The sequence below is a fragment of the Dermacentor silvarum genome, chromosome 2 (assembly GCF_013339745.2).
Source record: "Dermacentor silvarum isolate Dsil-2018 chromosome 2, BIME_Dsil_1.4, whole genome shotgun sequence".
Classification (NCBI taxonomy): Eukaryota; Metazoa; Arthropoda; class Arachnida; order Ixodida; family Ixodidae; genus Dermacentor; species Dermacentor silvarum.
The window spans coordinates 60,076,608-60,090,984 of NC_051155.1; the positions used below are offsets into that span (position 1 = coordinate 60,076,608).

General features: G+C 46.1%; 1 protein-coding gene across 1 annotated transcript in view; it reads left to right on the forward strand.

Moving 5' to 3' along the window:
• The first annotated feature begins 263 nt into the window (after window positions 1-263).
• LOC119441516 (short stature homeobox protein 2) overlaps window positions 264-14,377 on the forward strand; it is a 74,335-nt gene continuing 60,221 nt past the window's right edge. Inside the window, exons 1-3 of the mRNA XM_037706131.2 lie at window positions 264-288; window positions 1,017-1,226; window positions 2,783-2,997. Coding sequence (XP_037562059.2) covers window positions 264-288; window positions 1,017-1,226; window positions 2,783-2,997 — 450 coding nt within the window. The remainder of the gene's footprint in view (window positions 289-1,016; window positions 1,227-2,782; window positions 2,998-14,377) is intronic.

Consider the following 14,377-nt stretch of genomic DNA (forward strand, 5'->3'; position numbering starts at 1 on the left):
GCATAGCATTTCATTAAACCCTATACTAAGAGTTATCTTCGCATAGGTTTCAACATGGGCGTCAGATCTACAAGATTTCTCCATCATTATTTGGAGACGGTTATTGTTCTCAAATTGCAATATATATATATATATATATATATATATATATATATATATATTGTGAGACAACAGTTAGGTTGCAAGTCTCTTCTTTATTGTCCCGAGCCAAAGCCCCACAACGATGGTCTCAGGTCGTGATGATGAGCCGAAGTTTGGCGGAGATGGTGAACGACGTCAATAAGTCGGGTAAGAGCGACGATGGTCTGTCCAGGAGCAGAATATATATATATATATATATATATATATATATATATATATTACTCATGAAAATTGTGAGCAATACCTTCCTCACAATAGCGAAACAGAAGTGGAAAATGTGTTGCAGATGACCTTGTCTTATTTAGCAGCGCTAGTCATGACTTCAGGACAGTATCCGAGAAAGTGCAAGAGTAGAGATGAATATTAATATACAGAAGGCGAAGGTAATATTCAGTAATCCGGCAAGATAACAATAATTCATCGTTGTCAGTCAGCCTATAGAATCTGGGCTACAGTACGTTTGTCTTGGCGAATTTCTCACAGGGGACCCTGATCACCAGAATAAAATTTACAGAACAATAAAAATGAGCTGGAGTGCATGTGGTAGCCAATACCGAATCACGACCTGCAGCTTACCGCCATCCTTGAAAAGAAAAGTGTATAGTCATTGAATTCTACCGGCACTAACGTATGAGGCAGAAACGTGGAGGTCAACAAAGAATCTTCAAAACAAGGTAAAGAGCACGCGACGAGTGATGGAAAGAAAAATGTTAGGCGTAACGTTAAGAGAAGGGAAGAGAGCGGTGTGGATTGCAAAGCAAACGCTCGGGGAGGCCTTCATCCTGTGGTGGACATAAAAATGGGCTGATGATGATGATGATGATGATGATTGTTCGCAAATATTCGCGTTATATTTGTTCGACGCCTTTCCGTAGATTGCTGCTCTCCGGAACCCGATGGTCTGAGCAAGCTGGCAGCATTGCCTGGGGGTCAGCCGCCGGTACCAGCATCATCGTCGCCTCCTCGCCGGCCGGAGCTGCCATCGTCAGAAAGGAAGTCGGACGTGCACCACCCTCCTCCTCTTTCAATCGGTTCCGGGCCGCCGAGACTCAAGGAGGAGTCGGCCTGCACCGCCGGCAGCAACGGTTCGGGCACTTTATCCTATTCAGTGACTACATCAATTTGTCATATAAGCGCTAGACAAATGGGTCATATCACTCATGTAGTGATTTCATTTGATTTTCGTTGTTCCTTCGTTCAAGACGTCCGGATCACCAATCTGTAGCAACCTAAGATCCAGGGCGAATAACCTTTAATTGTCTAGTGCTTTGACATTAAGCCTTGCGTTACCAGCGTTCAAGCCAGTTCGCCATTCCAAGGCCTCCCGAACTATCTTCTACGATCTGCAATGCCCACTACAGATTTATTAATTCTGTAGAACAAGACAGCTAGGAGACCATACGTAGTAAAAATTGAAAGAAAGAAAGAAAGAAAGAAAGAAAGAAAGAAAGAAAGAAAGAAAGAAAGAAAGAAAGAAAGAAAGAAAGAAAGAAAGAAAGAAAGAAAGAAAGAAAGAAAGAAAGAAAGAAAGAAAGAAAGAAAGAAACAAACAACGCAAGTTTAAGTCGCGGAATTATACTTCGGATTTGTATATCTGGAGTCCGTCAAAAAGGATATCACCTGTAACGACGAGTGATATAATTAATGATGAAAATCCAGCTTGATTGTAGAACAAAGCCAAGAAGAAGGCACGGTAAGGAGGGGAGAAGGGCTGGAGTGGACGAATGCAGGAGCTTCTATATTGCTGCTATGCACTTCTCGTATATAGGCAGTTCAAGTGCGAGCGTAAGGCGTTGCCGGAGTGCGCTTTTGCGTACTTTGGGGCAGTTTCCGGATGGGCTAATAAGTTGCGCCTTCTCAAAGGCACTTCTTTACTCTGAGAAGCAGCTCTCAGCTAGAAATTGGCTGACTGTGTCTGTTCGATAGTTTGTCACGCTTTGTTTTCAGGCACCCCAGCCTGCCATAACATAAAAGAGATATCCAAACACTTGTATCTCGGATAAAACTAACGACCACTGATTTTCAAGTCAAGCGTCATAGCCACTACGCTAGGGCCGCATTGTGCCAGCGAACAAATGTTACTGGCATCGTTTTGTCATCCTCCCATATTTGAAAACGTGCAGAATGAGCAAAATGATGCTGTCATGAAACTTATTTCGCGCTCATTTGTGTGAAACGAAGAGTATGTGGTACACAGCGAATAACCCTGCTCGGCTCCAGCAAATAATTACACCTGATTTAATGTAGGCTTGTAATGTCACTAAAAATTATGGCGAAAGCGTGTAATGACATCATTCGAAAGGCTCTTGGGCGTAATAGATCCCCTATTACGCCCAAGAGCCTTTCCTGAAGCTGCTCGTGAGCTATTCTAAAGACATGTGCTGAAAGCTCTTACAGCGTTGTCGAGTAGTTTCACGGGGCTTTCTTCGGGTGTCCTTAACGTTTCTCCAGAAGAATGGAGCATTCATCTGAATGTCACGCGAGAATCTCTGTAAACGCATCCTGTATAACCAGAAGCTTGTAACTGTTGCTCGCAGTTATTGGGTCAGAACGATCAAGGAATCACTGTAGTCTGAAATTTTTTTCTATTTCTCGTCGCTCCAAATTAACGCCTAACGATAGCTGTTTCATGCTGCCACAGGAGGCAACGTGAGCAACGGGAGCAGCAGCGGCGGTGGAAGCGGCTGCGGGGGCAGCAGCAGCAGCAGTAAGGTCAAGCAGCGTCGATCGCGCACAAACTTCACGCTGGAGCAGTTGAACGAGCTGGAGAGACTGTTCGACGAGACGCACTATCCGGACGCATTCATGCGTGAAGAGCTGTCCCAGAGGCTAGGACTGTCCGAGGCCAGGGTTCAGGTGCGTGATCATCTATTTACTGCTTTGCCTTTTTTTCCCCTCTGAATTTCGTATTTATTGTATTTTATAATTTTTTTTATTTTGACAGCGACAACAGATATGCGGGCTCTTGGCAGTAAACTCTTAATTATGGATGTAAGTTAAGCGTCGGTAGCGAAATTCACCGCTCGTTGGGAAGGAAAAACCCTGACCTTCCTGAGTACTTCAACTTGAGAGCCAACGTGAGAAAGCCGAGTGTGCTACCTCGGTCAGGCAATCTGCCCTATAGGTGGTGTTGGGACTCGGGGTAGCGTTTATGCCGGTGATCCTTCAGCCAAAGGGATGAGCACGTCCGGGAGTAAGAGCGAGAGAAAAAAGGGTTTATTCTACATATTTACAGTGGCTCCAAATGTGGAAGCCCACTCTATAAGGAGCAGTGTCGCCGTCTGGGCGACGCTGATGAAAGGGCCTGCCTCGATGGAAACAACCAAAGAATGCGCCCTGCCGATTCGGGACGCCACAGTGGATCACGTGAATTCGCACCAGTATTTCATCACGCACCTCAAACTTGCTTTATTTCTCTCTCTCTCTCTCTTTTTCTCTCGGTATTGTCCAGTTGTCCACTTTCAGAACAGATGACGTATGCTCTGCACGAGGTCCAATCAGGGGGAACGTACTGTAGAGTTCCAAGAGCGCTGCCATCGTGGCGCATTCAAGGTACGCCGCGAGGGATTTGTGCGCGAGTTTCGCGAGCTGCTTCGTATTGCGAAAACGCATCGCCGCGACCAAGCTCACCGCTGCTTACAAGCGCTCGCCGTTACGATCACCATGCCTAACGGTCACGAAGGTGCCGAAGGGCACAGACAACGACAGCGCATAAAAGCAACGCGTGACAGTCAACAAGGCGGTCATAATCCGTCCCATACACCCCCACGGGCCGTCTCATCAGCGTGAGAGCGTTCGAAGATGGCCTAATATGGCTGGCCTCGTCGTCCCTGCCCTTTCGCTTTCTTCTCCGCGTTCTCCCTCGAACCCCGCTCGGTCCCGTCCTCGGGACGACGCTCCCTCCTGCCTCCTTTCCCGCCGCCTAGCACTGGACTGGGCGCTGATCGCGAAGCGAAGCGTGGTGCCAAGTGAAACACTGTTGCTGGCTGGTCGGCTCTTCTGCGCCCGCCGTTTATTTCTCGCATCTCGCTTCTTTTTTTTTCTGTCGTTTGGTAACATAGCGCTAAGTGTGCGACACTACACGTAGTCAGCTTTGAATCGACTGAGGCAGTGAGAGCGAGCGACGAACGCCGCGGCTTGCTTGCCTGGTAACGGAATTATTGCGCGGCTGCAGTTCGTTGCTGACATGTATAGTTTGTTTTACGGTGGTCCGTGGCTGTACAACACACATTGGCATAAAAAGCTGCAACAAGGTTGAACATTGTTATAGTGGCAGGATCGAACTTGTCTTAAAGAAGCCGGGTAAACTAAAAAAAAAACCGAGGCAAATTTTTGTTGTAACTAACTCGTGAGGCTGTCGCTTTATTCGGAGTGCCACTTTATTTTTATGCTTATCTGGTTATGTAAATCGGTCGTAAACCCGATAAGCTGACGTAATGGCGTCTCGGAACCAGACAAACATAATAAAACGAGCGCAGCTTCTTTTTCGCTACTTTGTCTGTTGCTGCCAAATCCTATTCATCAGATTCTTGCCAACTTTGTCAGTTCGCTATTCTAAATAGGTCTGTTTCTGACCGGATTACTCGAAGAGCAACGTATCCACACTCAGTTGAGCACAGTGATGGAGATCAAGAACGGAAGAAAATGACCCTTCTTCCATTCCGCTAGCTGCCCACGGCCAAGCACAATTTGCGCCCGTTTCTTTACATAAAACCAGGTACGAAAGAGAGAGAGATAAAGGCAAAGGAAAGACAGGGAGGTCAACCAGAGGATATCTCTGGTTGGCTTCCCGGTACCGGGAAAAGCGGTGCAAAACATTACAGAAAAAGAAGAAGAAATGCCTAAAAGGTGGCAACGAGGCTAGGAAAATACGTTCGCAGTTCTGCTAGAGTGTACTAGAACTATTCTAGTACACTCTAGTTCTGCCCAAAATACGAAGCAATAATAGCGATAGCTAAGTATACATTACACAATAATAGAGCACAAAAAGTATCAATCTTCATCGAACAAACGCACTAATGCCAACCTAGCACATTGCTTCGGTTCAAAGCGTTCGTATGACAAAAAAAAAGGAAAAAATACTATTGCATTTAAAGAGTTTCTTGGACCGGCTAATCGGTTCTATCAGGTCCCCACATCAGATGCAGTAAACCTCGCAATGTGCGCCCATTAAGCTCGCCCGCCATGAATGCAATCTGCTCTTACTGAAATCTCATCATCAAACAGCCTGTACTTATCCTTACTTACAGAAACAACTTGCTTTACCCTGCCCTTTTTTTTTTTCATTTGCCCACGCTGCACGAGCAACCGAACGCGTACTGTCGAAGGCACCGCGGCAACAACCTGCCGTCTGCACGCAGCACTATAAGCTTCTGCAAGGACCGTGTCGTGCTGCAGATTACATCTCGCAGCTCGCCGACTGGCCGTCAAAAAGGATATGTGGACACGTGTGAGAGAGCTCTGAAAAGGACCGCTTCTATAATGCGGATTACCGAGAAACCCCGCGGGCTGGAGCACACTGTCACCCCGACCCACGGTTTAAGCGGGCACGTGACACCGATGATTTAAAAAAAAAGTGTAAATGAAGAGAATAGAAAGTGGGGCATGGTGTGGCTTTGTTCGGCGCGTTATGCTTCCAGAGGAAGGGAGCTGCATTAGCATGGTCGCCTGCTGCGGACCCTCCGTAGAGATTTAATGCATCGGCCTCATTCAGAGATTCGTGCAAAATGTGCGTGTCGCGCGTGTTGTGGTGTTAGGTACTGTACCACTAACATTGCGCGTCATGACCAAGCGAAGCTATTATGGAGCGTGTAGCTTTGGCGGCGTATCGAGCCTTTCCTTCGATGTTCGTCTTTGGTAAAATATTTCTCGGTAGCCCTTTCTTTTCTTTTTTTCCTCTTTAGTTCTCCAACTTTGCGTCAGGATGCGAGTGTGCATTAGGAACAACAAAAGGTGCTACCTTTAACGTCATGCACTAATGTTCAGAAACATAATAGGCAACCACAGCGGCCTCGAAAGTTTTACTCGATAAGCCATGCTGACGGCTCTGATAGAAAAAAAAAGATTGATTAATTTTTTTACGAACTATTCTACTTTAACGCCCAACGATGCTGAAAAACGGAGTCAGCGGTCATTCTTTTGTTTATCATCGCACCCGTCGTGGTGGTGCATTGGCTAGCGTTTCTAGCTGGGACGAGTTAGCGGGTTCCATACCAGCTCGATGTAGTCGCAATGCGGAAACGCTGGTGTATCGACCATTCGGTGCACTTTAATGAAAACCATAGGCAGTCTTAATTAGTCCAGAGTCTTCAAATATGGCGTCTAGATCTTCCTCTCTATACGTTAATACTGAAGGTTAAGTTCCATAGCTCAATGCAACCACTATACAGCATACAATAAATACACCTGGCTCATTTTTCTGTACTATCCTTCTGACATAAAGAATAATCGTTAATTGACGCCTCTAGGGGACGCCGGTTAATCATCATTGCAAAGTGAGGAAAAGAAAGTGACGAGAAAAGCAAGTGCTCCACAGACAACTAACTATACAACCTCACACAGGCATGGATAAGCTCGAAGATTCAGATTCACATACACGCGACCTCAGTTTCATCATGTGGAAGCACGGGAATATTTGTATAAAGACAATTTCAGAAGAACGAACTGGTCATGGCATGGAGGCACATAAGGCGCGTATCTGTAGGTTAAGCCTACAATTCACCGTGGAAATCTCGCCATGCCATCTTTTACAAAACCGACAGCCTCTATTTCCCTTTTCTAAGTGCATGCTGTAGAGCAGGCATGATCTCTCTTCCTTCAATAAAAGAGTTTACGTCTATAAAAGACAGACGCAACTAATGAGAAAAACTGTGTTCATAACTGCATGCGGCCTAATAATTGTGGCCCGTAACTCGAACTGTTCTTCCATTCTTTTCCTTAGCATTCCGCTCTTATACGAAATAGGGCGAGGGAAGAGGAGATGGTCTCTTTCTCGGCGCACTGGGAAGTTTTCAGAGTCCAGGGCTTCAATCCTTTTCCGCGTCGCAAACACAAATGCCTATCCTTACTCGTTAGCCTCTGTGTTCATCGTCATTATCATCAGCCTAATAATTTGCGTCGGTTTCAGGGCGAATACCTGTCCCAGCCGTCTCCAAATAACTATGCCTAGCGTTATTTTTTATTTATTCCACACTGCTAGCCTGGGTACCAGGCCTTAAGCAGGAGTGGGCATACATAATTTTTGATGACAAAAAGTTGCAACATAATACATCACAAAGACATAGCGAAAAAAAAAAGAAAAGTAACTGCACACAGAGAAAAACCTTCCATTTTCTACAATGAAATGCATCATTATACAATTTTTACTGCAGGAACAAAAAATCAGGATCGGTTCCTCAGTGCATTTATAAATAAATCAACTGTTTCACACCCTACAACATCAGCTGGTTAACAATTCCATTCACGGGTTGTTCTTGGAAAAAAAATAATTTTTGTACGTATCAGTGCGATTTATAAAATCTATGACTTTCTTAGAGTGACAAAAGCGCACTGCACTTTCAGATGCGGGTTTTATATATAATGTCTTGTCAAGTCCAATCTTTCCATGAAAAACCAAATAAAAGAATTTCAACCTTTCCGTATTTCTTCTTTGTAGTTGTTCAAGTTCCGCCCTTTGCAAGAGGAGTGAGGGTGACGTCTGCCAGCTATAACTATTAAATACATATCGGATAGATTTTCTTTGAACCCTTTCTAGTTTTTTTATGTTGAACGCAGTAAAGGGATCCCATACTACTGCTGCGTATTCTAACGATGGTCTAATAAATGTCTTGTATGCTAGAAGTTTTATGTCCGGCGTGGCATTTCCAAGCCTCCTCCTTAGATAACCAAGCTTTTTCATGGCCCTTTTTTCGATGTACTCGACATGGTAATTCCATTTTAGGTCAGATGTGAGTATTATTCCCAAGTATTTATGTGCAGAGACCTCCGATAGAGCATGAGCAAGTAAACAAAAGCGATTGTTTTTTTTTTCGCGTCACTCTCATTGCGACTGTTTTTTTTTTGTAATTAATTGTCATTTGCCAATTTATACACCATGTGTTCAGTGTGGCTAATGCTGTGTTTAAAGATTCATGATCACTCGGACCGCGAATTTCTTGATATAGTATGCAGTCGTCCGAAAAAAGTTTTATTTTTACAGATACGTTTTGTACGATGTCATTAATGAATAACAGGAAAAAAAGTGGCCCTAAAATACAACCCTGTGGAACACCTGATTTCACGCGCGCTGAGTTTGAGTTTACACCATCCACTGTTACACATTGACTTCTCATGGAAAGATATGCTGCTATCCACGCAAGTAAAGTATCGTTTTTCAAAATTGGTTTGAGTTTAAGCAGTAATTTCTGGTGACTCACACGATCAAAGGCTTTCTCAAAATCTAATAATATAATATCAACCTGACTATGCATATCAATCACTGCCGCAAGGTGATGGATTGTCCCAACGAGCTGGGTTACCGTTGTGAATCCTTTCCGAAAACCATGTTGATGAGGGCTAATTATGTTATTCCTTTCAACAAATAAGGTAAGATGTTTAAAAATTATATGTTCAAGAATTTTCGCACCAGAACATAGCAGGAAAATAGGCCTGAAAGAGGACACAAGCGAGTGATCATCGGTTTTAGGTACCGGTGTGATCTTAGCATGCTTCCAATCGTTTGGAAGTTCAGCGCGTGAAAGTGAGGCTTTAAAAATCAAACACAGATACTTGGCACACCACTCAGCATACCTGATAAGGAAGGCGTTCGGTATAGCATCAATCCCTGGTGATTTCTTAGGATCTAGGTTGGGAAGAAGTGACAATACGCCTTCTCCGGAGACAGAAACATCCTCGATAGCTGTGATTTCGTCATCAAAATCGGGGGTAAGGTAATCATCAGACGTGTAAACTGAGCAGAAATAGTCATTCAATGCTTCTGCTATTTCCCGCTTATAATTTACTACTTCGTTGTTTATCGTTATGCTTGAAACTGGACTTTTTTTGGGCGAAAGGTACCGCCAAAACTTATCTGGTGACGTTAGAAGGAAATTCTTCAAGTCTTCGCTGTGATATTTTATTGCGATAGCAATTATATGGACACTTCAACCGGATTTCTGCCGTTGGCGTCGCCGTCGCCGTCGTCGTGAGGTTCCGTATAGATAAAATCTTCGCCGCGCGCCGTATGCCCGAGCTGAAGCGTGCGGGGACGCACGCTATCACGGAGGGCGAACGCACTCAATCTCCCACGCGCAAGCAAGGAAGCGGGAAGCGAGCACCTGAGGGAGCGGGGGGGGGGGGGGGGGCGCACTTCTACTCTGCCAACAACCGCGCTCGTCGCTCGCCCACGCCGTCTCTTGTCTCCTCACGGCTCCGACCTTTATGCGCTGTGCATTCGCCGCTCAGTTTCCGTTGCAGCGATAGACCGCACGTACCTTCGCCCGCTGCGGCGTATATGCGCTTGCTGCCAGCGTTTTGACAGTCGTTGTCTGCAGTCATTCAGTGTGATCTATTCATGTTTGTTTGTGCGCGCTCACACCACAGTTAGTAATAGTCGGGCCACATTTTCCAACGCACGCTACACATGCAATGCTGCCCGGATCGGCAGTGCAGCGCTACAGGTGTGTCCCTTCGCACGCGCTGCCCACGGGAAGCGCTTCTCATCAACACCACCGTTTCACACGCGCCTTCTCGTGGTCATCGAGTCTCTCTTCATGTCGGTCTACTTACGCCGCAGCACACCTGCTTACTTAATCAGCTCATGTTTACTACAATTCATATTGCTACCAAAGCCGCTCACCTTACTTCGTATGACATTGGTGTTGCTATCGCATTCATTGCTTCGCCCTTAGGGCGAAACTGTGACATTTTTTCTTTCGCTTTCTTCAAACGGTCTTTTAGCTTTATACCCATCTCAGTTATCTTGTTTAGGCCAGACACTGACGGTCTAGTTTTTTGCTGTTTTCTTGCCTTTTTTACTTTACGTCCTAGGCGTACGATTTCCTTCGTCATCCAGGGGTTTGATTGGTTTAGTACCTTGCGCTTGTGTGGAACGAAATTATTAATACATTTTATCACCATGTCCTTGAAGAAGCGCCACAATTTGTCGACAGTGCACTCATTTTGTTCGAAAAGTGTTGAAAAATAAGAAATTAATTTAATTATGGGGTTTTACGTGCCAAAACCAGTTCTGATTATGAGGCACGCCGTAGTGGGGGACTCCGGTAATTTAGACCACCTGGGGTTCTTTAACGTGCACCTAAATCTAAGTACACGGGTGTTTTCGCATTTCGCCCCCATCGAAATGCGGCCGTCGTGGCCGGGATTCATACCCGCGACCTCGTGCTCAGCAACCCAACACCATAGCCACTGAGCAACCACGGCGGGTAAAAAAAAATAAGAAAAAGAATCGTCTAAAGTGTCTAGAATGTCCACGTCACTAGCACGCGAAAACACAGGTACAATGCTCGTCACTTTATCGAACTTCTTCTCAAAGCATAGCTGGATGGTTAGAGACACTATTTTATGGTCCGAAATGCCATCATATATTTGCACATCTGGACTACGGCGGCATATGCCTCTGCTTACAAGAAAAAGATCTAAAATTGTGCTAGAGTCGTTTTGAATACGAGTGGGTATTTTTACCAACTGCGTCAGATCATGGAACAATAAAACATCAAGAAAAGGTATGGAAGCACTTGAGAGGGCATCAGGAAACTCTTCTGCCCAATTCACCATAGGAAAATTGAAATCACCACCTATTAGTAAGTTGCAAGCATTAGTTTTATACATACACAAAAATTCATTTAATTGATTCACAAACTCGTCACATCAATTGGGTGGACGATAAAAACCCCAATGACAATATTGAGCTCATCTAGAAAAACTTTAACGATTACACTTTCGATTCCCTTGACGTCGGGCAATCGCATCACACTTAGAGAATCTTGAAACAAAATGGCGACACCGCCACCCCGGGAATCTCTGTCATTACGGTATATCCTGTAGCCCGGTGGTGTTATTTCGTAATCATTAATATCTGTGTGTAACCAAGTTTCTGGTATTATTAGCACGTGTGGTTTGTGCGCCATTACTACACTTTCCAGGTCGACAGCTTTATTTACTAAGCTTCGGGCGTTTATATTCAGACATCGAAACTGTTGTGCCATTTCGCTTCTACGTCACTGTTTATCACGAAGCCTGCTGCTCCGCCGACCACGGGGAACCATTTTCATGTTAAGACTGTCCCATTCATATATTTGATTATCAATTTTAATCTTGTCGTATGTCAGTTTCACCTTGGCGCCTGCTTTCCTGTTATCGGATGCACTATCCCATAAGTTCTTACGGATTTGCCTGGTGGCTGCCGAGAAGTCCTCTGACACTGAAAAACCAGTTCCTTTCAGCTTAAAGCAGTTTTTCAGCACACTTCGTTTTTCCCGGTCGTCTATGAATTTTAAAATTACCGGTCTTGGTTTATTTGGCTGCGTGCGCCCTATTCTATGCAGTCTTTCCACAGAATTGACTTCTACACCGAGTTTACTTTTGAGCATGTCTTCAACTACAATTGATTCAAGTGAGTCCTGTGTTTCATCGGATCTTTCAGGGATTCCAAAAACCAGAAGGTTGTTTCGCCTACTTCTGTCTTCAAAACTTGCTAACCTTTTTTTCCAATTCCTGAACAGTTTTTTCGAGACTGGATACTTTATACCCAGTCCCTTAACGACTGACATTGATGCTTCAACCTTCTTTAGTTTCAAATCTATCGCATCTAATCTTTTATTCATAGTCTTTTGGCCATCAAGAAGTTTTAATAATTGTTCGGTAGACGGACCTGGATTGGATTCTATGTCGCCACAAAGTTTCAGCAAGGATAACACTTACTCCATCCTATGCCTGAATATTTTCTAATCGCATCACTCCCCATAATCCTACTTAGCCTATCCTGCACCATTCTTCTTATCTTATCCTATAGCGTCCTCGGCTGCATTCCTCTTCCGTTGGCGCCCATTCTGTTACCCTAAAACAGGAGTTCCCAAACTTTCTGGCCTTGAGGAACACCACCTGCCTTCCCGAACTGCCACGGAACTGCACCTTTAAACATAAGGCTAAAGGATACTTTCGTCTTATCCTGAGCACTAGCCCAACATTAAACAGTGTTACGGGCCGGGGTTTGGTAAACCTTCAACAGCGTCTGCTTGGCGCTCGAACCAGGTTGGCCATCGGAGAGAGTCCGGCAGGGAAGACGAGGCGACGTAAAAAGAAATAACAGAAGTTTAGCGGTGTGTTCCAAAGGAAACACAAGAAACGTTCAGCGTACATGCACCTGCACACTATGGCAAAGCAAAAAGTGTTCTCCACGGGGCTGCTTGCTGGCTTTCTCATACCCTCCACCATCCGGGCACTCTCCCCCTCTCCTGCCCCCCACGTCAGGACAGGGCAAACCAAGCGAACTAGCGAGGGTGGGTGACATCAGTGAAGGTTGGTGGTCGTAATGGAGTGAACGTTCCCAGCACCCGCCGGGGTGGCTCAGCAAGCTAAGGCGTTGCGCTGCTGAGCACGAGGTATCGGGATCGAATCGCGGCGGCCGCATTTCGATGGAGGCGAAATGCAATAACGTCCGTGTGCTTGCGTTGTACGGCACGTTAAAGAACCCCAGGTGGTCAAAATTAATCCGGAGCCCTCCACTACGGCATGCCTCATAATGAGAACTGGTGTTGGCACGTAAAACCCCAGAAAGAAGAAGAACGTTCCCAACGGGGGTGAGATGCAAGGCGGCACGGCAGGTTTCGCACATTCCTCGGACCCACGCATCGGACACGTCTGTTCATGTTGACGAGCGAAATCGTTAGGCACGCCGTTTCCCATGCATTTGCACGTGTTCTGGGCATGGCCGCCCACGTAACAACAGCTATTCACGCTGAATGGAGTGCGGTGACCGCTTTCTGGCGCTCTAAGAATGAATTGTAGAAGCTTTCTTACGAATGGCGCCGTTTAATACAAAACGCCAACCCGTTCCTCATACATACACCTATCTCAGCGAAAGAAAAATGGGAGCTGCACGACAACGAAAAGATCAGCGTAGCTTTTATATATCTCATTGCGCCTCGAATACCATTGCCGGAGCAGACGTCTCTTAGCGGCAAAAGACAGTATAGCGAGGCAAAAAGGAAGCTGCAACTAAAGTGGGAAGAAAAGGAACTACAAGAGACAGGCGTAAACGCGAGGAGAAATCGGAGGGTGGGGTAAGGGGTGAAACTACTCCCGGCAGCCAATCAGCTAGTGGACTGCCGGCGGCACAACTTGGCGCAAGAAGCGCACATCACGCCCCCTGCGAGCGGCCGCTGAAAGCTGGCCAGCTGCCACGGCGCGTCGTCTGCTCGCGTTCCCAGGGTATCCCACCAGAGCGACGTCGTCCGATGTTCTCGGCGCGCTCTGTTGCCGCGAATAATACGCTTAATGGCGGAATTCAATTAGGCCATCGTTGTCCGGCTTTCTGACGCCGTCGTCCTCTCCCCGCTTTTACGGGCACTCTTCCCTTCCGGCTCCATCTTCCGCGCCCCCGTTCCCGTAATCCCTCGCACTGGGCCGCGACTCCCTTTTTATGACCCCGACTGTATTTGCATAACTCCCCTCCGTGTTCTCTCGCTGGCATCGGCGCTGCATTTTCGTTCACAGCTACCGATCTCTATTCATTACCAAATTGGGATTTAAGCGCCCCACCAGCTATACGGACGTAATAAAGTGAGCGCTTTCTCAGTGGTCGGCGTCCTGTCGGCATACAAGGGAACGGGTAATCATTCAGACGCCGCCTCCTCAATTTATTCCGTTTTCCCACTGACGCGGCTGATTCCCCTCACGCACTGCGTTCTCTCTTTGTTTCTTTTATTTTCTTCTTTCTTTCGTCGGGGGCGTGATGTTTCCCCGCCGCATTCGCAGGAGCGTTTATGGGCTCATGAATTGGTCCGCCTATTTACAGCTTCGCGCCCTTTTCCTGCGAGCACAAGGGTTTTGAAGCTGCCATTGACGAGTATAGGTTAAGCCCCGACTCACCGTGAGGCCCCTGTCATGACACCCGTTATTAAACAGAGCAGGCCACTTGCATGACCGCCAGGTTTCCAACAATTATGCAGCCGACTGCCCTTGTGTATGGCTCTTGTCGGTTGCTTCTTCTTTGTGTGAACAGAATCCGTTACCCGCA